At 43.6% G+C, this 26312-nt stretch overlaps 1 protein-coding gene across 3 annotated transcripts; it reads right to left on the bottom strand.

The window, feature by feature from the left end:
- Window positions 1-1995: 1995 nt before the first annotated feature.
- Window positions 1996-26312, bottom strand: bin2b (bridging integrator 2b). 3 transcript variants are annotated; one of them, XM_044018680.1, is made up of 12 exons: window positions 25941-26312; window positions 24225-24305; window positions 22179-22233; window positions 20857-20951; window positions 12578-12673; window positions 12390-12497; window positions 9847-9932; window positions 6550-6625; window positions 6362-6444; window positions 5329-5974; window positions 4874-4966; window positions 1996-2379 (listed from the first exon to the last, which is right to left on the bottom strand). In XM_044018680.1, exons 1-12 carry the CDS (start codon window positions 26031-26033, stop codon window positions 2284-2286), a joined length of 1608 nt encoding a protein of 535 aa, XP_043874615.1. In that variant the 5' UTR covers window positions 26034-26312; the 3' UTR covers window positions 1996-2283. The 3 variants fall into 3 exon arrangements, with proteins under 3 accessions (XP_043874615.1, XP_043874616.1, XP_043874617.1); XM_044018681.1 differs by having other exon boundaries at window positions 1996-2376; XM_044018682.1 differs by lacking the exons at window positions 20857-20951; window positions 22179-22233; window positions 24225-24305; window positions 25941-26312 and adding an exon at window positions 18085-18265.

The raw sequence follows: 26312 nt of genomic DNA, 5'->3' as shown, positions 1-26312 counted from the left end.
TTGACCTCCACTGGCAACAAGTATGAACTACAACATGACAGCCTCTCTGTGCATGTTTGTAATTTATAATATAAAATAAAGACATAAACGAGGCTGTTGGATCAAACACTGTGAGGAGAGGAGAAACAAGGACATGGGACTGAGGACATGAGAGGCTTTGAGGGAGGGTAGGAATCCAAAGGAATTAAGAAATAAGGAAAAAAGAATGAGGATGCAAATGAAGGAGAGACTGGGGAGTTGTGGTGATGAACTTTGCACTGCATGAGAGTGAGAGGAACTCTGAGCTGTGTCAATAGTGTAGTTGTGACTGTTACACAGCAGAACACTGAGGAACTTTGGAACTTCAAACAATGGCTTTGAAGGAATGTTGAATTGTGAATAGATAAATTAGACACATTTTGAAATATGGTTGTGTGAGAAACACTTCCACCGGCTCGCTGTTATAGTACCTGGTACTTTTTTTAGTACCTGCTCTGGTGAGGTTCTCAGCAAGCTGAGTTCTACCAGACTGTCGAGTGCTGTCACAGGAAGAGGCATGAGCAAGACGTCTGACAAGAATCAAGCAGAGCAATGCAGAACTGGAGATCAGTTAAAAACTCCAACAATTACCAGGGAAATGTCTAAAATACAATATCTGACAGTCAGACAGAGTCTGTGCTCCGGTCATGAAGGAAGTACTGAACGACCTGATTCTAATGATTCAGTTACACTGAAAACAACTGCTGTGTAACAAAGTCACAGCAGCCATGCAGTGATGACTCCAGCTCTGAGCTGGGACCATCGATGGAGAAGAACTGTGCCCTGAAGATGCTGAAAACATGGCTGCCGGCAGGGACACAGATTGTGGATTATTTGTGATATATTAAGGATACATTGCTGTTTTTTCTTTTTTACAAAAGTAGCGTGCCATTGTATACTAGTAGTGCACAGTCACATACTAGTACGGCAAAACTCTTGTGAGGTTCAGAGCTTCACTAGTAAGACAAACTTCCCTCCACTAGTTCCACTGGTAAAGAAATATTCAGTGTTAAAAGTAACACTAGTGAACATGTTTGATGTTTGTCCCTTAGGGACATCAGAACATGTTTCACTAGTGCTACTAGTGGACATTTTGGCACTACTAGTTTGGGTTCGGAAGGCTACTAGTACTTGTTGGGCCTAGTAGGGTTCCGAGTACAGTTGTTCTACGAGAGCTCATTCACTCTTGGTGTGAAGGACCTGACTTCAGACACGTATGAAGGTTTAAATATGTCGCACATTGGATTGTGGGATTGGAGAAACATTGTCCATGCCATCAACACTTTCACAGGATGTTATTTTCATTCATTCTAGAGAAACAATGCTAGCATGCTAGTGTTAGCACTGCTGTGCACAGGCTCACAGAGCTGATCGAGCACCACAGGAATGGTAATCTCTTCTCAGTCTTGTTTTGCAGACTCAATATATTACGGCCATGTTGACAGCGCCAGCTGCTGGCCCTTAAAAAGTACCACACCAAACACAAGTCTCAACCCAATCAACAAAACCACAGAGGAGCGGTCTTAAAAATCTGTGTTACAGACCCGGCACACAGCTGAAATCCTTTAATGATCCTGGGCTCTGTGAACGGCATCATTCTAACAGGAGACGATGGATGTGGACCATAGTGGCCCTAAGTGGACTTTCTGGACATAATGTGGATATGGATCTGGATTCAGGAGTTTTTTCGTGGAGCAATTTTGATGTTTTTTTGATTTTACTTTTGTTGATGATATTCAATGAGGTACATTAACAGACTGCTTTTAACACTCAAGAATAGTCAATATCAGATCGTTTTAAGGCTTCTTTTATAAACATTTTGCAGTTTTCAGCGCCTCACATTATTTTCACATCCCATTCACCTGAAACATCATTGGCTGTTAATCTGCATTCTTTTTTCCTTTATTTATAAAAAATGTAAATCAGACTTCACTGAATGCGATCCATTTAGATTCCAAAAATGACAAAAACCTCCAATTTTCTTTTATTCAGAACTTTATTGAAAATTGATACAGGATTAAAGCATCATTATAAAACAGATTTTTTATGTTTCACAGTGTTTCATTAAAAGGACAGAAATACAAAAAGAGCAAAAATACTGGAACTGTCATCATCCATTTCAACATCTCTAGATAACTGTTGCAACATCAGAGCATGTGAATAACCATCTGTTAGTACAGCTTCTGCATTGTGTGTGTGTTTTTGTACACACGAGTGTGTGACCATGACGGTCTGGTGGAAGGACAAAATATGACGAATACTGGCTCACTCTTCTTGAACAGGCTGTATTTTACAGTGATTTTCTACATCTGAGTGCTGGTCCAGGTTCTCCTCCCTGATCCCCTTCACCATGCCTTCCTGCTGAGAAACAGAGTGTAAAGTCTTGTTTTATGTCTCGTACCAACTGTGAGATTTCAGCAATCTTATAATGTCCCTATAAATCACACATCGTTCTGATCCACAGCTCAGACTAACAGGACCTGGACCCATGAGCATTTAAGTCTAACTCTGTGCATCTAAGTCTAACTGTCTGCATCTAAGTCTACCTCTCTGCATCTCAGTCTAACTGTCTGCATCTAAGTCTAACTGTCTGCATCCAAGTCTAACTCTGCATCTAAGTCTAACTGTCTGCATCTCTACCTCTCTGCATCTCAGTCTAAATGTCTGCATCTCAGTCTAACTCTCTGCATCCAAGTCTAACTCTGTGCATCTAAGTCAACTGTCTGCATCTAAGTCTACCTCTCTGCATCTCAGTCTAACTGTCTGCATCTAAGTCTAACTGTCTGCATCTAAGTCTAACTGCATCTAAGTCTCTAAGCACCTCTCTCTCAGTCTAAATGTCTGCATCTAAGTCTAACTGTCTGCATTCAAGTCTAACTCTCTGCATCTCAGTCTAACTGTCTGCATATAAGTCTACCTCTCTGCATTTAAGTCTAACTCTCTGCATCTCAGTCTAACTGTCTGCATATAAGTCTACCTCTCTGCAGTCTAACTGTCTGCATCTGTCTGCTAACTGTCTGCATATAAGTCTCTCTCTGCACCTCTCTGCATCTCAGTCTAACTGTCTGCATCTAAGTCTCTCTGCATCTCAGTCTAACTGCATCTAAGTCTAACTCTGTCCAACTCTCTGCATCTAAGTCTACCTCTCTGCATCTAAGTCTACCTCTCTGCATCTAAGTCTACCTCTCTGCATCTAAGTCTAACTCTGTGCATATAAGTCTACCTCTCTGCATTTAAGTCTAAATGTCTGCATCTCAGTCTGTCTGCATTCAAGTCAACTCTCTGCATCTAAGTCTACCTCTGCATCTAAGTCTACCTCTGCATCTGTCTAACTGTCTGCATCCTCAACTGTCTGTCTCTCTGCATCTAAGTCTACCTCTCTGCATCTAAGTCTAACTGTCTGCATCTCAGTCTAACTGTCTGCATCGAAGTCTAACTGTCTGTATCTAAGTCTACCTCTGTGCATCTAAGTCTAACTGTCTGCATCTAAGTCTAACTCTCTCTGTGCATCCAAGTCTAACTCTCTGCATCTAAGTCTAACAGTCTGCATCTAAGGCTAACTCTCTCTGTGCATCCAAGTCTAACTGTCTGCATCTAAGTCTATCTGTCTGCATCTAAGTCTAACTGTCTGCATCTAAGTCTAACTGTCTGCATCTAAGTCTAACTCTCTCTGTGCATCTAAGTCTAACTGTCTGCATCCAAGTCTAACTCTCTCTGTGCATCTAAGTCTAACTCTGTGCATCTAAGTCTAACTCTCTGGGGGAAAAAACTATTTAGCAGGGGTGGGCAATATGAGCCGAGTAATATATCACCATACTCTATCATGATATCAAAATAATGTGTGATCATATTTTGGACTTTCAACATAAAAGTGTTTATTTTAGTATGGAATGAAAGTTTGCGATACTAAACAGACCCATGATGCAACATTCTCAGGGGTGACTGTGTCACATGGTTCCCAGCAACACCATCAATCAAGACCAATCAAGGTCTGGCAAAAAGTCTGTACATTTGTGCAGAGAATAAACCAGAGTAGGATTATATTTAAGCTTTGTGTGTGTTGCACTGATTCATATGTCATTGGTTAATACTGAGAAAATGACCACCAGACAGTGACAGCAACTGTCTTTCAGTGTGACGAGGACGACGATCAAAGACATAATTTCATAATGTTACGAAATGACTGTGTAATGTATACCAGACTTTAGGGAAGAGATAACAGTGGATTGTGTGAAGAAACGGAAATAGTGATGTAGAATAAATTAGGAAAAAAAAACTTTAAAAGTGAATATCTTGAATATATGGAATGAAACTTGAAAGGGGAAAAAATGAAGGTTATGAAGAGTTATGAAGGTCAAACATTTGTTTTTATAGTCAAAAACCTCCTGGTTTCTGCAGAAAGAGCCTGTCCATATACATATATACACACACACATACAGTATACACACACATACATACATACATACATACATACACACACACGTACAGTATATACACACACACACACATACATACACATGTACAGTATACACACACGTGCAGTATACACACACATACACATGTACATTATACACAAACACATACACACACACGTACAGTATACACACATACACACACGTACAGTATACACATACATACACATGTACAGTATACACACACACACACACACACACGTGCAGTGTATATATATATGTATGCATATATATATATACACATATACATATATTTTTTTTTATATATATAGATGTATGTAAAATATAAATATATACACATACAGTCATACATAGAGGCCCAAACAACAGCTCAGGAGGAAACTCTACAGTAGCAGCAGGTAAAAACCCCAGGAAACACAAACCTCCTGAGTTTCAGCGAGCACCAGGACACAGTCTCCCTGTTCAAACTGGGGCAGGTCCTCTTCAGACGCTGCATGGCTCTCTACTGCCACCCCCTGGTGGAAAACACACAATACATCAATGCCAGACTCCATAATCTCCTGCAGACTCGACGACTGCGATGCACGTTTCATCTGGATTCAAACACTCCAGTACATGCAGAGCAGTGCTGCCAGGTTCCTCCACTAACTACACTGGCTTATCCCACAGATGTTCTCAGCCCACCCAGCTCAGCACGACCCCTCCACTCTTCCATCCCAGTAGCAGTGCATCAACACACCTGCTCTGTGGACTATGGTGTGAGGAGTGAGTCTTTCTTACTGCTACACAACAGCAGCTAACATATAAAGTGGGTCCCAGTGTAAAACACCTTATACAACAATAAGAAGTCAAAGACAGTTAAAGTATCATGGCTCACCTTGTGTAGGAGACCAGGTGGCTTGTCAGAACTGCAGTCAGGTCTTGATTGTGCTGTTTCCTCGGTCTCTCGCTGCTCAGCAGGGAGGAGAGTGTGTCTGTCTGTGCAGCGGAAGGAGAGGCGAGGTGCAGGGACTGGTGGGGGTTTGGGTTTAGGATCCACTGATGGAGACTCCCCACCAGTGTTCGGCTTAGGAGTGTCTGCAGAGTCAGAGGGATCGGGCACTTGCTGACTCTCACCCTCTGACTTTGGGACTCCAACCCCAGAGTCCTCCGACTGGTTCACAGCAACCTCTGCTTCAGCTTCAGCCACTTCATCCTCCTCCTCCTGCACCTCCTCCTCCTCCTGCACCTCCTCCTCCTCCTGGTCGTCATCAGGACTTTGACGCCCTGTGCTCCCGTCACTGGCGTTCTCATGGTCACACACGGATTGCCTCTTGGGTGTGTTGGTGCCGGTGGAACTGAGGTCAGATTGTGATGAGACGCTGCTCTCCTGTGGTTGTGTGATTTCCGTTTGCGCCTCGTCTTTTTCATTTCCGTTTTGGGTGGAGGAATAGATGGAGACATGGTCAGCAGGGAAGGCAGTATTACAGGGGATGGGATTGGAGATCACCAGGGACTTTCTCTTCTTTGATTTGCCTGATGTGCTATTTGAAGAAAGAAAAGGTTTTAGTGTAAATCTTACAGAAAGGAGAGTGATCACATCAGCATCTATGATGGAGATTATGCACATTTTACATACGTCGATTATTCTTCTACTACAAAATGTGCAATATTTGTTACAATATTACTTGTTTAAGTGTGTTTGCTTCTTGCACTTTTAAGGAGTGGTTGTACCCTGTAATAACTGAACACTTCACCACTGTCTCATTGTCCTCCTGCTCTTGTCTTCTCTCTCAAAGCAAACATCACTGTGGTATGAAACCATTTTGCTGATCTTCACCTCCTTCCTTTGCTTTCTTTTGCTGTTTACAGTATTTCTTTTATCTATTGTTTATTTATTCATTTATTTATTTTAAGCACAGAAATCTCACCTGTTTAGACCTTTGATGATGAAAGATTTTCCAGAGTGCTGCGTCTCCAGTTTCTTCATCACATTGTAAAGCTCTCGGTTCAGCTGCAAAGATAAGCAATGTTGAAATCATGATATCTGATGTAAAACTGTAGTCACTACAAACATCATGCACAAAATCAAACTCTGAACACACGTGTCATCTCATACCACGCTCATCTCCTTATAGAAGACGTCTCTCAGGTTGGAGATGTTCTGGAACACCGTCACGTAGCAGCCTGTGCGGCTGCAGAAACAGAGACAGCGGCTCAGTTCATCAGCGTCAGAGTGGAGACGTTTAATACCACAATTCTGTTTCCTTCCATTGAATCCAGTGGCTAAACCATGACGGCACATTTCTGAAATCTCAAATCTATGAAAATATGTCTGAGTGACATCACACCTCTGCTCTTGTCCTGCAGCAAGAAACTCATATCAGCTGTTTTTTTAGACAACACTCATCACAGTCATGACCTGTTAACTCTCGGTGAGTTCACGATGTGTCCGGCTTAAGGAAAGAAAGAAAGATCCTGACACATGACCTGGATCACAATATCACTTGTGACAAAATAAGTCATTTACAACCATATATGTATTCTTTTTGAACTGGTAAGCAAGTAAACTGTTATTTATTTTATGCATGCTATTATTTACATATACACAGAAATTGACCGCGACCTGTGTTTGAACCACTGCATTAACATTTTATTATTTTAAAAATGAAGTCATATTAATAAGGTTTTTCTTTTTCTATAGGTGGACTGAAACTGGACGATCGGGTTCTAAATCTATCAGACCTCTGTAGGCCAGAGTGAGAGGGCGGTGGTTCAGTCCAGCCTGATGAAGTACAGTCTTTGCTGGGCTTTTTTCACTGTGGCTGTGGTGTTACAAGCCCAGCTCAGGTCAGATGTTACCTGCAGTCCCAGGAATCTGTAGCTGTCTGTCCTCTCCACCTCAGTCCCCCTAATGAATAGAGGCTGTAGAGGGGGGGGTTTCTTCCTGAAGTCCAGGATTAATTCCCTGGTCTTGTCTGTGGGAGGTCATTCTCCTCTCCATAGACAACGATGTTGTTGACCAGGGCCCTGTATCCTGACTCGTCTCCCCCCTTGATGAGCCCCAGGATGGTGGTGTCATCAGCGTATTTAATGATGGAGACACAGTCATGTGTGTACAGGGTGAAGAGTTTGGGGCTGAGGCAGCAGCCCTGTGGTGATCCGGTGCTGACTCTGATTTCAGCAGACACCCGTCCTCCCATCTTCACCGCCTGGGGCCTTTCAGTCAGGAAGTCCAGGATCCAGTTGCAGGTGGGATTAAGGACTCCAAGGTCTGCCAGCTTTACGATCAGTCTGCCTGGGTGGATGGTGTTAAATGCAGAGCTGTAGTCCAGGAAGAGCATCCTGCTGCTCTCCAGGTGTTGCAGGGTGTGGTGAAGAGCTAATGCTACCGCGTCGTCCACTGATCGGTTGGGGCGGTATGCGAACTGGAGGGGGTCCACAGTGTCTGGAACCATGTTGTTGATGTGGGTGAGGACAAATTTTTCCAGGCACTTCATGGCGACTGGTGTGAGTGCCACTGGCCTGTCATTTATGGTGGGTGTGTCTGGTCTTTTAGGGACTGGTATGATGGTGGAGGTTTTGAAGATACGGGGGACTACAGCCTGAGATAGTGATGTGTTGAAGATATCGGTATACACACCAGCCAGTTGTTCTCCACAGGCCTTCAGTACTCTGGGTCCCACCGCTTTGTGGGGGTTCACCTTCTTCAGAGTCTTCAGGACCTGTGTTTGTGTCACCTGGAAGACAGTGTCCGTGGGGTCACAGGGGGTTTTTGAGGGTGAGTCTGTGTTCTGCCTGTCGAACCTCGCATAGAAGTTGTTCAGGCTATCTGGGAGAGTGACGTGCCTAACCAAGCGCCGTAGCTTCCGGTCCGTTCCTCCCCGTCTGCCACGCCTCCGCTTCGGCCTTCGGCTTAGCGTCAGGTCCGCGTAGCATGTTAGCTCCGCGTAGCATGTTAGCTCCGGGAAGGACTCCAGCACATTCGGGTCGAAAAGTCAGAAATTGCTGCGCTCTCTCAGCTGTAGCAAGATCGCCCGATTGTAGACACTCCTTGCAGTATGTGCCTTAACTCGGCATAAAAAAGTGGCAAGTATAAATAAGAAAAGAAACAACTGGACTTGGAGAGCTCCGCGACGTCGCACACTGGGGAGCGCCATAGAAGAATACCTAATCATGAAAAAAAGCTTCAAACCAATTCATAGATGATTGTTTTGTCAGATGATATAAAGTTAAAGTTCATTGATTAATGAGTTCTAAGCAGTGGCTTTTTTGATATTGTCAGGGCCAGCAGGGCCTTCTCTGCTGGCCCTGACAATATCAAAAAAGTATATATTTTTTAAAATTATTATTATTATTTTTAATAAACAAATTAATTTGTGTCTGAACGTGTCTGAATTCAATTACTTTTTCAGTATGTTATGATTATATTTCCAAAAAGAATATGGTTGTTGTCATCAACGACGTTTGAACCTTTGGCGGGTTTTGAAGTAAACTATGATCACTGCATTAACACCACTGATCCATCATGTTTCTGATCTCCTTCTGAACTCGTGTGCACTTTTCACAGCAATCGTTTGGAGAAAAGAAGGAAATTATTTCAAGAGGAAGACCCACACGGAAGAGGTACATCATTTACGGTAGTTGGAGTGTTAATGATACATTTATAACATTTTTTAGAAGTGGTGAGGACAAAACTGTTGATCATAAATAGTGCCGGGGACGTTTTCCACCACGTAGCTGACGCCTATGCTTATGTGGAAGCTTGCTTTTGTGTCATATAGTGGCTTGTGAAACTGCGTTTGCCGAGTGACTTAACGGAAGATGTGGTGGTAATGATGCAGTAGCCTATAGATGCGTAGTGGTGTACGTGTGCGCTATGGCATGTTTTTTTTTTGTTTTTTTTACTGAAGGCCCTGTCTGAAACCCCACGGTCCGCTACTGGTTCTAAGAGTTATTGTTATTTAATATTATACATACATACATATGTGTTCTGTACAAAAAAACAAACTAATAAAGGTAATGGCCAATTCTGTGCCATGTGATTATTTAATAATAAAATGAGTAAACTTTTGGAATTGAGTGAATTCACCTCATGTGACATTTGAAAACAAACAAATACAAATTAAATTTTACTTTCGAGTTTGGAAAGTTCCACAGCATTATGCTTTAAAAAAAACATGTTTTTAATATGGGGTTTAATATTTTTAATACTGTTTTTAGTTTACAAGAAAATGATCTGAACATTCATGGTCTCATACTGTGGGTGTTTGTTGTTGTACGCCTGGACATCATACATCCAGAAATAAATGCTTTCAGCATGAACTGTTTGTTTGAACTGTGAAATTTGTATTTTCAGTCCAAAAATGGAAACACTGAGTCGACCTTTGACCTGAGGTCACGATCAGTCACTCACCTCTGATAGAGAGCAGGCAGCTCCTCCCTCAGCTCATTATTGATTTCTTCAAAGACGTTCTGGGCCTTGTTAAACTCCTCTTCTGCCTGTTGTGGACAATTTGAAACTTTGTTTTAATAAGGAGAAAAAAATATGAGTGTACGAGCCAGAGAAGGACCTGTGCTGCTAAAATCTGCATGTATACTGTATTATTTAAATATATTATATATAATATTAACATATTTAAAGGTTTTTGCCATATGTATACGGTTATGAATATGTACAGAGGATTACTGTGCACATAAATCTTATTAAGATATACTTTATATTACATCATTCCATATCAATAATGTCAATATTTTAGGTTATACCCATGTATGAGATATGTCAGAATATAAAGATGCACACACATGCTTTAAAACAAACTGTTCTGTTTATTTCTTGGGCTTTTTAATGTTAAATGAAGGATATTTACCTGATGATTATCAATGCAACAGCTTTTTAAACCAGGAAAAGTCATCACAATTATCTGATCACAATATAACAACATCCACAATCTTACCGTTATTCTACATAATCACTCTGATCTCTGAATATTTTAATACTTGAATGTTCTTCTTCCTTTGACCTTTGAATCAGACAACACTGTAGGGGGCTGACATACACGACACACACGACTTTGACTTAGACTATACACACCCACAGTCCTAACCACACCCCTAAGTTATATAAGCCCAGCCCTAAAGAACGTTGACCTCTCCCGCCAAAGACTCTGCACCTGTGAGTTCAAATGGACCCTTTCCATGTGTGTTTGATATATATAATATTTATATACATATATGTATAATATATGTATATATACACACATATGTATACACATATATATATATACACACATGTATATACACATGTATATATATATATATATATATATATATATATATATATATATATATATATATATATACACATACATACATACATACACACACATATACACACACATATATACATACATATATACATACCAACTTGAATGTTGATATTGTTTTATCCTTGATAGTTTCCTGTGTTTAAAGACCTGATCGGTGCCATAGAGTTTGTATAGATTTGGATGCATTACAGATGTAAGTTGCTAAATTGGTCAAATGCAGATTTATACTATCCTTTTATTTGTGTAGGAAATTGTGCTGCACATAGGTGTGCTGTATGAAAGTGTGAGTGAATGGGTGAATGGCAAAACTGTAGTGTAAAGCAGCTTTGAGTGGTCATCAAGACTAGAATAGTGCTATGGAAATACAAAGCATTTACTACTTCTATGTATTTGTAAATGCTTAAATGTGAAATCTATCATCCATCTGTTGTTTATCCTTTACCGCTGTCTACAATAAAGTGTAGAAACAGCTTTCTGGATCAGATGGATCAGACCATTGACCACAACATCCTCCTCCACCGTCTCTAGCACTTCATCGGCCTCTCTGACACTGCCCTTCACTGGTTCCGCTCCAACCTCACTTACAGGGCCGAGCGCATGGTCCTGGGGGATGCTAAATCTCGCCCCCACACGGTCACATGTGGGGTCCCCCAGGGCTCCGTGCTCGGTCCAACCCTCTTTACCATCTACATGCTTCCCCTCAGGTGTGTCGTCAGCAGGCATGGAATTAATTTCCACTGCTATGCTGACGACACACAACTCTACCTTAAGGTCTCCCCCTCTGCCACTGTTGCTCGTCTCAGCTACTGCCTGGAGGAGAAGCCATCCAAACTGGTACTCCTCAACAACTCCGTTCTTCCCCCATAACCTCAGTTTCACTTTTTGGCCACAACATTCCCCTCCCTCCGTTACCAACCTAGGGGTCAAGTTTGACCACCACCTCTCCTTCGACAATCATGTCACCCACATCTGCAAAACCTCCTTCTTTCACCTCCGTAACATCTCCAAACTCTGCCCCTTCCTCTCCCTTCCAGCTGCAGAGAAACTCGTCCATGCCTTTGTCTCCTCCAGGTTGGATTATTGCAACGCACTCCTCATCGGGATCCCTCCAGTGTGTTCAGAACAACGCTGCCAGGGTTCTGATGAGGGTGCGGAAGTACGAGCACATCACCCCCATCTTCCACTCCCTTCACTGGCTCCCTATCTCCGCCCGCATTGAGTACAAGGTCCTCCTGCACACCCACCACTGTCTGCACGGTGATGCCCCCTCTTATCTCACTGACCTCCTCACACCACACACGTCAGCCAGGACCCGGTCAGGCCAACAGCACCGTCTGCTCGCACCCAGGACATGGCTCAAGACCATGGGGGACAGAGCTTTCAAAGCTGCCATTGCACGGAGGATGTTTTTAAAAAAAGAACTCAAAACCTACCTTTTTAGAAAAGCATACAGCTAATTATTTCTTTTATTATCTTGTTTTTATAATGTAGCACTTTCAGATTTGTTGTTCAAATGTAAAGTGCAATACAAATAAAATCTATTATTATTATTATTATCATTATTATTATTATGTTGTGTGAACCAGCGATACCAGTCTCAGTGTAGTGTTTACACTCACGCTAAAGCTACCTTTGCTATTTTGCCATCATCCTTCTTCTTGGCATTCTGCAGCGCCTCCAGGTGGTGACGCGCCGAGTCATAGTCCACCAGCTTTCGACCACGTTTAGCAACTCGCTCCTGAAAAAAAGATCATTAGTCCAACAGTCACAGCATCATTAACCTTTCACCAGTAACATGGATCATGAGCTTCTCGTTACCTTGACCTCAGGAAACTGGCCTGAGTAGTTCTCCATCGTCCGAACGACCTGGTCACTCAGTTTCTCCTCGTAGTCGTTCCACAGCAAGTCTTCACTCTGAGAGACACAGCTGGTATCAGACGACTGTTACACTGCAGTTTAACCACAGCCACAAACACTTTCAACAACAGTCACACAAAGAAGGGGACGATCATGAAACACCCACAGCTTTCAATTTAACATCCATCCATCATCTGCCACTTTATCCTCCACCAGAGGTGACAGAGGGTCACACCCTGGATGGTTCACTGGTCCATCACATCATAAATGTCGAGGTGAACTACATAACTGAAAAACAGTCTGGGGGACTGGTGTCCGTCCCACTTTGGATGTAGCAGCTCTCATAGTTAGAAACCTGACTCAAACCCTGACAATCCAGAGTGGAGAGCAGGAAACAGAGGTGCAGTCACAGACACTCAGTCTCAGCGTCTGTCCCCCGACCACACAGATGATTCATTCAGAGAATAAATAAAGGATGAACAGTGACTTAACATGTGGACTATTAAATATCAAGTCACTCTTAGTCAACAATTGAATTGCAGATAATCACGCTAATCTATTACTGAAACATGGTTACATTTCCATTTCCACTCCCACTCATATTTATGCACACACTCCACATAGCACAGGCCGAGGACGAGTCCACTCAAGTCTGTTCATCAAACCAAAACCAAACTGGAAATGACAACAGCCTGTCCTGTTAGCTACTGTCCATCTTCAGTATGAGCAACACTAGATTGTGTAGTGAGTCAGAGAAGATTAGCCCCTTGGTGTAACTGCACAACACATGCTTTAAAACAATCTAGGTAGTAATGACTTGATGAACGTCTTTACTACTGAAATAACAACCATGGAGGGACATTTTTTCCTGTCTTTTAAAGTTGCCGTCATTAAACCTCTACTTAAACAAAAACAAAAACACCCTCAACCCGGATGCAGTAAATGACAGGAGAGCAGAGATCCAGGTCGCGTACATTCAACCTCAGAAGAAGAACTACTCTCGTTGTAGCTGCTGAGATGCAGAGCATCCACCGTGCCAGAGGGGGAGCTGTGTATCTGAGAGCTGGCCTACCAATTACGTCACTTCCAGGTACCTGGCCAATCACAGGACAGTGGGAAAGCTCTCGTTGGCTGGCCAATCGAGGACTGTAACACAGTCCACGTTCTGGGGGTGTGGTTTTGGTCTGAAACAGCGCGGCTGATGAGAACGTCAGTGAGGAGATATTTTGATCGACTCGTTTGCAGTGACTAAGAGGTTTTTGACCATGAAAACAAGTTAATATATGTAAGTAGACCTCCAAAACTAACATATACGTGACCATGAAAACAAGTTAATTTATGTAAGTAGACCTCCATAACTCACATATACGTGACCATGAAAACAAGTTAATATATATAAGACCTCCATAACTAACATATACGTAACCGTGAAAACAAGTTAATATATGTAAGTAGACCTCCATAACTAACATATACGTGACCGAAAACAAGTTAATATATGTAAGTAGACCTCCATAACATGTGAAGAAAACAAGTTAATATATGTAAGTAGACCTCCATAACTAACATACATGTGACCATGAAAACAAGTTAATATATGTAAGTAGACCTCCATAACTAACAAACATGTGACCATGAAAACAAGTTAATATTTGTAAGTAGACCTCCATAACTAACATATGTGACCATATGTGTTTTCTGTCCTGTGTGTGTTTTCTGTCCTGCATGTGTTTTGGGGTTTGTGTGTGTTTGTCCTGCGTGTGTGTGTGTTTTCTGTCCCGCTTGTGTTGTGGGGTTTGTGTGTGTTTTCTGTCCTGTATGTGTTGTGGGGTTTGTGTGTGTTTTCTGTCCTGTGTGTGTTAACGATAAATTTAATTTAAAAGCGCCTTTCAGGTCACTCAAGGACACTTTACAAACAAGATCAATTAAAATCACACAATTACGTAAAAACCAAAAAACACATAAAATCAACACAATAAATTAGGGGAAGACGGGAAGTGACAGCAAAAGCAGGGAGGTTAGAGGGAGTAGGCGGTCCGGAACAGGTGAGTTTTGAGTCTTGATTTGAAGAGGTGGAGAGAGTCACAGTTACGGAGGGAGTGGCTGAAGGCTCTGCCCCCCTTAGTGCTAAGGCGGGCAGGGGGCACAGAGAGGTGGACGTAGGAGGAGGATCTCCTCCTCCACACATCAACAGTGATGTTGATGTGTGAGAGAAAAGAGAGTGTGCTGTCGAGGATGACACCTAGACTCTTTACCTGAGGGGAGGGGGAAACTGAGGAGCTGTCAATGGTGAGAGAGAAGCGGTTAACTTTAGATAGGGTGGATTTAGTGCCGAGGAGGAGGAGTTCAGTTTTATTGCAGTTTAATTTAAGGAAGTTTGAGGTGAACCAGGTTTTTAGCTCAGAGAGACAAGAGGTGAGGGGTGGTAGTGTGGAATTTGGTTTGCAAGAAAGGTAGGGTGTAGAAAGCTGGGTGTCATCCGCGAAGCAGTGGAACTGGATATTGAATTTATGGAGGATGTGGCCAAGGGACAGATCCCTTGGCCACACCACTCTACCAGACTGGAAAGGCTAGTAGAGTGAATGGAGGGATAGGCGAGAGTGGAGTTGGGTGGCAACAGTTTTTTCAAGGATTTTGGAAACGAAAGGTAAGTTAGAAATGGGGCGGAGGTTATCGTAAGTGTTGGGGTCTGAACCGGGTTTCTTTAATATGGGGGTGACAGCGGCAGTTTTGAAAAGTGAGGGGACCATTCCGGATGAAAGTGAGGAGTGGATAATAGCAGATATGAGGGGGAGCAGGGAGGAGGAGCAGGATTTGACTAGGGTTGTGGGGAGGGGACCGAGCTGACATGTGGTGGGCTTTGATTTGTGTATGAGGTCGGAGATTTCGGAGGTAGTGGGAAGAAGAAAACTGGAGAAGAGATGACAAGGAGGAGAAGGTTCAGATAGGGAGATAGGTGGCGAATTGTGGTGTAGGTGCTGATGGATGTTATGGATTTTCTGGTTGAAATAATCCATTATTGAGTTGCAGGTTTCTGTGGAATACAGGTGGAGGGGTAGAGAATTGGGTGGCTGGAGGATTTTGTTCATAACAGAGAAGAGGGTTTTTGAGTTTCCTTCGTTGGAGAGGATGAGGCCGGAGTAGTAACTGGTTTTGGTTTGTGAGATTAGATCCTTATATTGTGTGATATGGGTGGTACATGTCCATGTGGATGGTGAGACTAGTTCTTTTGTGAAGTCGCGCCAGTTGTCGGTTTTTGGATTTCATGGACCTAAGCTCAGGAGTAAACCAGGGGGCAGATGCAGAAAAGGACACAGACCGGGTTTTCAGGGGGGCGAGAGAGGTGAGTGTGTTGGTGAGGCAGGTGTTATAAAGAGCGACCAGTTCATCGGGGTTGGAGAGAGAGTCTGGGATCTGAAAACAGTCGATATTGGAGCAGAGAGTGTTGATGTTAATGTCCTTTGTTACGACCAGGCCTAGGGGATAACCTGATCACAACATAAATCATGAGACTCCCTCTTCTCAACTCCCAAGAAACCACCAGCAACAAGTCAAAGCAAACCATTTTAAAGGTTTATTAAAATCAAGCGCAACATGTCTACTGGCAGTCTGGCTGTGAGTGGTTTGAGGAAGTCCCCCGCAGCTGGGATGTTCAGTCCTCTTATTCAGATTCCTTCAGGCAGGACCAATCAGCTCCCAGGATCCACCTAGACTCACTCACACAGGTCAATCACTCAAAACATGCACACCTGCAACCCATCTCTCACTCACATGCAGACACATACACACAGGGAAAAAGCAGTCACAACCCTGGGGTCGTAACACCTCCCCCCTTAAAAGAGAACATTTCTTCCCCAAAGAAATGTTCGATACAACTAAAAATGCTTAAGTTGCATATTTTCTATGTTGTACTTCTTATCTTAAGATCTGAACAATCATTTAGCAGAATCCACACCATTTGCTACATGAGTGGGTGCCATGAGTGGGTGCCAAGGTAACAAAATGGCTACCACCAAGAGGTAAAAACATCACAAGTCAAATTAAAGTGTGTGCTTCAACACAACAGTAACACAAGTGTCCCACACAAAGTGGAGTGAAACAGCCACAAAGCAAATGGGTCAAACCAAAGTTGCTGCCACAGCAACACACAAAACCCAACAAAAGTGAACTGCCACTACCACAGCACAAAATGGACACTGGTCTTCGACCAAAGTTACTGAAATTAATCAAACAGACTGAACTGGAAAGTCAACTCCACCACACGAAGATCCACTGATCTGTAGAGAGACTGATCATCCCACTCAAAAATCACAATTGCACACAATAAATACAACAGTAACACACAAGTGACCAACACACAAAGTGGACTGCATCAACCATAACAAAAAATGGTAACTGTAGTCAACCACTGACCACACACTAATGTTGCCAACCTACACCTAAGCTGCAACCGAAAAGTGACCCAACGAACATGGAGCGCATTAACCACAAAACAAAGGTCACAAACCACAAGTTACTGTAAACAAAGTATTGATTGTGACTAAATAAGTGATGTGAATTATACTTGTAAAGTGCAAAAACTGAGGAAAAAGTAAAGAGACACCCAACCTATCAGGATGAAGCTAAATCTTGCTAGTCTTCAATGGCTTGCCGAGCTCGAGGCGACTTTAAGCGCTGAACTCAGTGTATCACTGAAGACCAGGCGTAGTCAACAGCAACACTCTGAAGCGTGCCCCCACTCAGGATTCCCACCAAAAATAAGAAAGGCAAAATAATAAAGTGGCAAGGTTGTGACACCTGACCGGCGGCTAACTTGGGTGCTCAAAATAAAAAACAATCAGTCAAATAAAAAGCCACTAACCATACACACTAAATTCACCTCATGGATGTTCAAATCTGGACCAACTCCGGTCAACCTATCCAGGTGTGTATCCCGGACGAGCTTCCTAGGGGATAAACTGATCACAACATATATCATGAGACTCCCTCTTCTCAACTCCCAAGAAACCACCAGCAACAAGTCAAAGCAAACCATTTTAAAGGTTTATTAAAATCAAGCACAACATGTCTACTGGCAGACTGGCTGTGAGTGGTTTGATGAAGCCCCCTGCAGCTGTGTATTACAAAATGAAATGAGACGGGGGGATTTGAGAGTAGAAAGGCGGAGTATGGCGTTAAAAGTGAGGAGGAAGTGGTCCGTTACAGGGAAAGTTGTACGGTAAACTGTGGCGATGATGGTTGGTGAGGGTCCAGGAAGCTTAAAAACAAGGCATTCAAATGTGCTACATGCAGGACAGAGACGGGCAGGACTTTCGACTTCTCGCGGTGAATTACCGCGAGACCTCCTCCACGGCTGTTGCCTCGGGGACGGCAGATGTAAACAAAACCAGGAGGAGTGGATTCGTTGAGTGTGGAGAAGTCATTAGGCTGTTGCCAAGTTTCTGTTAAAAAGAGAAAGTCAAGCTTACGGTCAGTGAGGAGATCTTGGATGAGGTGTCCTTCGCTCGTGAGTGAGCGGATATTGAGCAGACCGAAGTTGACAGCGGAGGTGTCGTGTTTGACCGTAGTAGCATTAGCCGACCTAGCCAGGCCGGCTAATGCGTGGTGGTTGACGGTACGGCCGGAGTTTCTGGGAGAGCGACGAGAAGTGGACCAAGTAGAGTTGACTGTACTGGAGCCATTGTGCTGGAGATGTCTGCCAGACCCACGGTGGATGTAACGGTGGGCGAGTGATGTCCGGGTGATGGTGGAGGCTCCGGTGCATTCCAGCGGATCCGAAGAAGGTCTGCGACAGAGTAATGAAATAGTCCTGCCACAGGATGATGGCAGAACGACAGCAGTATCCAAATGAGACCAAACCGGGTGAGAGAGTTGTTGGGCCACGTGACAAGGAAGGAACCGGAAAAACTCAGAAAGCCGGTGGCGTGACAGCTAGCTTGAGTTAGCAGCCGGCGTTAGCCCGTGCACTTTTGGACAGAAGTGCCGGAGCGACAGTATTTAACTGTGCGAGAGAAGCTGTTTTCGCTCTCGCGAAAGAGTGGAAGCAGAGTCAGTTTTGTCACAAAGAACCATAAGCCAAAGCAGCGACAAAAACACTTTAAAGGGGACATATTATACCCTGTTTCCCCCATTAAAATAGTTCCCTGGTGTCCAAATGAACATGTCAGTGACATGCTTTGGTCAAAATACCATAAGGATGAAAAATCATAGTAGTTCTATAATAACCCTGCTAAACCCGCCCCTTTCAGAACGCTCGGTTTTCGTGCATGGTCCCTTTATATGCAAATGAGACACAGGCAAACACACACACACTTCTTCCAGGGGGTTTCTGATTTGTCCTCTTTACAGCGCTTTACAGCTCTATTTGTCTCCCCCTCCCTCCACTAGTTCTCTGACAATATCAATATGGCAGCGTGCGCGGAAACAGCCAAGTGCCGTCACAGGAAGAGACGTCCTATATAAGGATCGAGCCGAACACTGTCCAACTGTAAATCAGTTAAAAACACTTAGGGACAGCACCATTGATCGCCACCACTGACCAGCTCCGGTGCTCCGGCGTGCTGGCGATCAGCGGTGGCGATCGTCGGTGTTGTCCCTAAGTATCCATGTGTCGGAGGTCTGTTCCTGTGACGGCACTCACACATACAGCGACAGTTAAGGCAGCTCGCTACTCGCCGCTGGCGATCAGCAGTGAAAATCAGTTAGGGGCATAGGGACAGCACCACTGATCGCCACCGCTGATCGTCAGCGGCGAGCTGCATAAACTGCCGCTGTATATGTGACTGTATCAGACTGAGTCTGTATTCCGGTCATGGAGGACGTACTGAACAAATATTTTTAATTAGGACGTGTCAGAATGGTCAGCTCCATGTGACCTTTTCTTAACAATGTGTGTGTTTGTACGTCGGTGAAATACGTTAGCTGACTAAATACGGTGACTGCTGGCCGCAGTCTGATGCGAAGTGGTGCGAACACACGAACACACGTTTGCTGACTTTATCCAGCACATTAGCTTCATATATAAAATCCTCTGCGGCTGGAAGTTTGTGTAAAACACTGTGCTCCACTGTGCAGCCACCAACAGCACACTTGTCCCTCCGCGTTGACATAATACCGCTCTTCCTCCCTCACCTGCACTCTCGCAGGGACAAGGTGGAGCTAAGGTGGAGCTCTCCAAGTAAACTTACTGGTGGGGCGGTAACATTCGCGGTGAATGCGTCATAAGCGCAGGGAATTCAACATCGAGTGTTTTATGGCCTATACTTACACTAAGGGGGACCACGAAAACATGACTGAGTATTCTTTCTCCACACTTTGGCGACTGGTAGGGCCTCCAGAGTCCCAAATATAAGTATTGAAATGGTTAAAAAGTTGATTTTGCATATGTCCCCTTTAAGAAACTACCGGTGAGCAGCGGCAACATACATGCCAGCGTCCACTCTACCTTTGCCTGTCGCCAACCGTGTTGTGGGGTTTGTGTGTGTTTTCTGTCCTGTGTGTGTTTTAGGGTTTGTGTGTGTTGTGGGGTTTGTGTGTGTTTTCCTGCTTGTGTGTTGTGGGGTTTGTGTGTGTTTTCTGTCCTGTGTGTGTGTTGTGGGGTTTGTGTGTGTTTTCTGTCCTGCGTGTGTTTGGGGGTTTGTGTGTGATTTCTGTCCTGTGTGTTTGGGGTTTGTGTGTGTTTGCTGTCCTGTATGTGTTTTGGGGTTTGTGTGTGTTTGCTGTCCTGCGTGTGTTTTGTGGTTTGTGTGTGTTTCTGTCCTGCATGCGTTTTGTGGTTTGTGTGTGTGTTTTCTGTCCTGGTGTGTTTTGTGTTTTTTTGTCCTGCATGTGTTTTGGGATTTGTGTTCGTTTTCTGTCCTGCGTGTGTTTGGGGTTTGTGTGCGTTTTCTGTCCTGTGTTTTCTGTCCTGCTTGTGTTTTGGGGTTTGTGTGCATTTTCTGTCCTGTGTGTTTTCTGTCCTGCTTGTGTTGTGGGTTTTGTGTGTGTCCTGTGTGTGTTGTGGGGTTTGTGTGTGTTTTCTGTCCTGTGTGTGTTGTGGGGTTTGTGTGTTTTGTGTCCTGTGTGTGTTGTGGGGTTTGTGTGTGTTTTCTGTCCTGTGTGTGTTGTGGGGTTTGTGTGTGTTTTCTGTCCTGTGTGAAGTTTGTTCAGACCTGATTTATGAAGTCACATTTCCTGAGAACATTAAATGATTGGATCAGGTTATTTGACCTTGGTGACTGTCGAGCACATCGTGAACCTACCTCTGTGATGACAGTGAGGTCATCTGCTCCATTCCACTCAGGTTCATAGACGTCTTGCAGCGTCTGGGACAGTCGCTTTGATGTCTCATGCACAGCTGTGGAAAAGTCAGCAAAACTATTAGAAGTTCTATTCTTTTCCCTCAATGTGGCACTAAAACTCCATCATACGAAACAGAACTAAATGAACTAACACTCTCATTACGTCATCATGACTCCACAGACACTGGTTTCCTGACTGTTCACACTGCAGGAGTAAAAGCTGACAACACCAGAAACACAGAAGCCTGTTGTTGAACATGAGTCAACTTGTGCGTTGCTGTGTGTGCAACTTTTTAACTGCAGGATTTTGCTCTTTTGGAACAACACAGAATTGCAAAATAGTCAAACACAGACTCTAAGAATAGAAAAAAATCCAATCCTTCCAATTATTCCTTACGTTACTGAGCAGAACTGTTGTAGATGGGAATGCTGGTGTTAATGAAGATGCTACGCTTCAGACATATCAACTACACAGCACAATTACATGGCAGTCAGCTTCTGCCTATTTAACCTGCATGGAGCACATGCCCACTTCCTGTTATTCTGACAGTCTTGTGTTTGAACAAAGTGATGCTGACATTAAACATAAAAGTGTCATAAAAAACTTCTGTGCTGTCCTCTCAAGCAAACACATCGCTGATTATAAAAAACAACAATTGTATGATATTGGTTAGGAATGCACGTTATTATCGGCACAATATTGGCTTTCAAACGTATTATCAGAGATTGGCAAACACACACAAGATCGCCCAGTATGACTAATGACAAACACTGTAGGCAGAAGAGGCTGCTGCCTCCTTGACTTGTTGTTTCGCACAATGAAGTAAATGTATACCCACATGTGCTGTGACATGAATGCAAAATATTTGGTTAATTTCACTACAGAAGAGCATCTACAGTTGTTAGCTACATTTTTTCTCATACACACACACGTTTTTCAGTCCATTATGTCACTCATCTCATTATCATCTGATCATTCTCTGCTGCTCCACTTTCACGTTCCATCTCTGCCTGTGGCTGCCACATGAAGATTAACCACAGCCATGTATGTGTATGAACACAAACACAAGTGTCATTACCTTGTAGAAAACTACTGCTGCTGCTGCTTTTCCACTACATGCTCCCGGCACAACTCATCTGGACTTGGCGCTTTTCCATTAGCGACAGTACCTGTTACCTGCTCATTTTTTTAGTTCCTGCTCTGGCGAGGTCCCAAGTGAATCAAACCAAACAATGTGGAACTATAGATCAGTTAAAATGAGTTCAAAATCCAAAAAACCTACCCTTCACTGCTGCGTGGTACGCTTTTACATCCTTGAACAACCTGATTCCATCGATCTGCGTGAAAAAGAACAAAGACACGTTTGGTTTGGTGACACTGATGCTGCATAAACTCCATACTACATTTAAACATAGTCACTGTGTCTATGTTCACTGTGGAAGTCACATGACATTACAAAACATGTAATGTTGGCATGGCAGTGGTGAAGTGAAAGTTGCATAGTGTCAGACTATGGACTTCCTTCCTGTTTCCCTACACTATGGTATGTGCTGCAGCTGTTGCCTCGACATAAAACACTGAACCTTAACATACATTTGTCATCTCAAGTCATCTTTGGTCCATTACACAGCAAACTCAAACATTAAAGCGGACATAGACCGGAAGCTCCAATTAACGCTGCGTTTGTGTGTGTATCTGCGTCATGACCTTGTTTATGAAACCCTAAAGTTTCAGAACAAACAGTTCAGCCACTGCTGAGAAAATAGGGTTTTATTGTTTTCCTGGGCTCTGCGCAGTGGATCGGCACTTCCGTAGTTTGATGTCGTCATCAGAAATCTTCACCACTCCTCTCACCACCGTAGCGCCTCCTGGTGCGGGCACTAGTCCGGGCACATCCGGTTGCATACATTCAACCGCAGAAGAAGAACTACTCTCGTTGTAGCTGTTGAGATGCAGAGCATCCACCGTGCCAGTGGGGGAGCTGTGTATCTGAGAGCTGGCCTATCTATTACGTCACTTCCAGGTACCTGGCCAATCACAGGACAGTGGGAAAGCTCTCGTTCCTCCCACAGTCCAAAAACATGCAATATAGGGATTAGGTAAATTAGTCACTCTAAATTGACCATAGGTCTGAGAGTGAGAGTGAATGGTTGTTTTTCTCTTTGTGGGTCTCTGTGATGAACTGGTGAACTGTTCAGTGTGTGACCCCGCCTATCGCCCTATGCCAGCTGAGATTGGCACAGCGCCCCCCATGGTAGATAAAGGTCTTTAATGGATGAATATTTCAGTTACAAAACAATTTAGAAAAAGATTCAAACTCGGGACATTAAAGTGCAAATAGAACGGATGTGTTTCAGTCGCGTTATTAAAGAGATTTCTTATTTCAGTTTTCAGCTGGTTCAGCTCACTTTAACAAATCTCAAACACACTCAAAGTTATGTGCACAGAAAAGTTGTATAGTTATTGGTCAACCATGATTAACAATTACAAGTGTTGATCCGCCATGCTACTGGTGGGGATGGCCCCAAAGTTTAGCACCCCAAAGGCCTAAAGCAGCTACAGCAGCTACAGCCTCGGTGTTCTCACATTGTCACAGTCACAGTGAGTGAGTCACAGTGTTGTCCACATCCATCATATGTTCATCATAAAAGCGCTTCTGTGGTGAACTACGGGGGAGCCAGAGGGGTCTCAGACCCCCTTAATGAGACATGAGCTCCTCTGGAAACATTCAGATGTGTGTTTGTGTGTGGAGGTTGGTGTGGTGATATGTGCTGACTTAAGACAAGTCGACGTACAGACTTGTAATAATGGATGTGTCGAGTTGAGTATGTACTATTTTTGTTGAGATTCTATTTTGTGGAGATGAAACCTAAACCGTGCTGAGGCGAGTAGAGCCAGTGGAAATACGCCACAAGTCCTCACTCTGAGGCACCAGCACCGGCACCCCCCCCTCCCAATATACTGTACTTGAGCACCCCGAAATCCATGGTACAATTTGCAGACTGGAAGTAACACGTGATTGGGATTTGGATGTTTTGAAAGACGTAAATGTCATATCATTTTGATATGGACTGTATGAATGAGCACATGAGACGAGTGTCAGCTGCTTCAGGCCCAGCAGAAGGAGACACAGCGAGCAGGTTAGGTTCACGGAGTCTGTTGCCAGGGTAACTGACTCAGAGTTAAGCTGAACTGTCTCTGTGAAACTGAGAAACCAGAGTTTACCTCATCTCAGGATTAACTAACTCAGAGTTTTCACTAAACCTGCTTTCTGAAGCGGGCCCAGGTTTACCAAGCAGAGAGAGCTTATTGTGGTGTGTGGGCATACCTGCTGCCGGTTCAGGTTCTGGAAACACAGTTCAAACTGTTCATCCTTGGTCTCCATGGTTTTGCCAAGTTTCTGAAGCACCTGAGAGAGAATGAATAAAGCTAGAAACTTAAAACTGACAGAGTGATATACAGTAGGTCTTTAACATCAAACGTGAGAGTACTGACACAATGACACATGCCCCCACTGACCGCATACACCTAAAACCAACTTTATCTTAAGAATGTGTCTCACATTAGACTGCCTCACAGTGAAAAGTGTTGCTTTGTAAAGCACATTTGTGTTGCTTTGTAAAGCACATTTTTCCTACAACAAAGTCCATTTTCCATCCCAGCACAAAAGCGTTCAAATGTGTCTTTTGTGATTACTTTGGTTGAATTACTCAGATCATAGTTCAGATTCAGGATGCACCAAAAGTAACATTGTTGGCTGAAACCAAAACCGAAACACAGTAAAAATGATTCTGCCAATTCTGTACCATTGTTTTTTTTATGTAATGTGATGTTATGGCTGGGACTGTGTGAACTGTCCTCACTAGTCAAGGCATTGCAATTGTATAGATTAATATTCATGTTTAAAAATCACTTAAGAATCGAGGATGGAGTGTTGCAGTCGTGATCCCAGTGAATGTCACAGAGTTTCCAGCGTTTTATTGGTGTTCAAACTGATGTTGGACAGACTCTAAGTGGGAAGAGACAGACGTGTGCTGGATGCAGTTTCTGCATGCGTCGTCACAACATCCTGTTTTGGTCTTTTTGTTTCAGTGTTGAAAACCAAAAATGTTTGGGTGCATCTGTAGTTCAGATTTACCTCAGTGACACTTTACCCGTGTCTGTGCAAGCTAAACATCCTGATGGTCTCTATGGACTCTGGTACAGGAGAGTGGGTGGTGCTATTGTGAGATATTTGACGGTTTATGTATCTTTTTTTTAATACAATTACAACATAAAAATGAATTACTGTCAATAATGTGCTTTTAAATTGAAAGAAAGAAAAAAATCAGCATGAATTCTGAAAAAAAGTCATACTTTTTCCACTGAATTCTGACTTTAATCTATTTCTGTTACACAATCAAACAACCCCACCCACAAAAGTACCTTCTGCCTTGGCCCCCAACAAAATCATGACATCATCCATTCACAGTCGACTGCACTTTGTTTGAAAGACACATTACAATGACCTGTGTCCTATTTATTATGGCTTGTTTCCACAGAATACTAACAACAACTCAGGCTTGCTGTTGAGTGAAGAAGAGTGAAATTTAAACATCAACTCTGTGTGAGGGAGAGAGAGAAGAGAGAGAGGGGGGGGAAGTGTTCAGTCAGGAAGTGGTTCAAAAACAACCCTGTGGTGTCCTGACAGTATCAGACCTTCCTCACTCACATGTCTCGTCGACCTCCACCTTAAATAACACGTTCCTCTGTATCACAGACTCACAGTTGTGTTCATACTCTGCTCTAACTAATATGAGCTTCTCTGTTGCACGTCAGCAGCATCACAGTGAACTCTTGTTGTTCTCACGCTCTCGTGCTCGTTCTACTTTGTTGCAAACGCCAGTTATTGTTGTTGTATAAGCACGTGATCTTCTCCAGACCAAAAACAAGCTTTAAAAACAACATCAGCAACAATAATACTGATAATATGGCTGAGTCAGGACTCCTCACACTGATGGCGGACAAAGTCGATGCTCTACGAACCCCACAGTCCCGGTCTCACCTTTTCTTGGGCTCTATTCAGAGACTTCTGGACCCGTTTGGCGAGGAATCCGGCTCCAGCCTGCAGGTTTGGACCCATCTTGTTCTCAGCCATCGTTGCCTGTGTGTGTGTGTGTGTGTGTGTGTGTGTGCTGTGGGCGCAGTCCGCTTCCTCTCGAGAAACGGAGCTGCGACGAGTTTCAAGGCGGTGGAGGTGGAGCGAACGTCAACACACACACACACACACACACACACACAGATGATCAACTCCAGCTGGTGTCCGTTGCTTCACGTCTTCACGTCATCGTCACAGGAGTTCTGCTCATGTTCTAACTTGTTAGAGGAATTGCTGTGGCGCGCGTGCGTGTCTGTGTGTGTGTGTCGACACGGCTGA

The sequence above is a fragment of the Solea senegalensis genome, unplaced genomic scaffold (assembly GCF_019176455.1).
Source record: "Solea senegalensis isolate Sse05_10M unplaced genomic scaffold, IFAPA_SoseM_1 scf7180000017644, whole genome shotgun sequence".
In the NCBI taxonomy this organism is placed as follows: Eukaryota; Metazoa; Chordata; class Actinopteri; order Pleuronectiformes; family Soleidae; genus Solea; species Solea senegalensis.
The sequence above is the reverse complement of the archived record's forward strand: the minus strand, read 5'-3'. Positions and strand labels throughout refer to the sequence as shown.

Bases quoted from the DNA above. Each gene is read 5' to 3' on its own strand.
- bin2b (XM_044018680.1), bottom strand. From the start codon at position 26,033: ATGGCTGAGAACAAGATGGGTCCAAACCTGCAGGCTGGAGCCGGATTC. The intron at 20,952-22,178 runs GTAGGTTTTTTG...ACTTTTCCACAG, and splicing joins GTACCACGCAGCAGTGAAGG to CTGTGCATGAGACATCAAAG. The intron at 4,967-5,328 runs GTGAGCCATGAT...GTTTTCCACCAG, and splicing joins CACCTGGTCTCCTACACAAG to GGGGTGGCAGTAGAGAGCCA.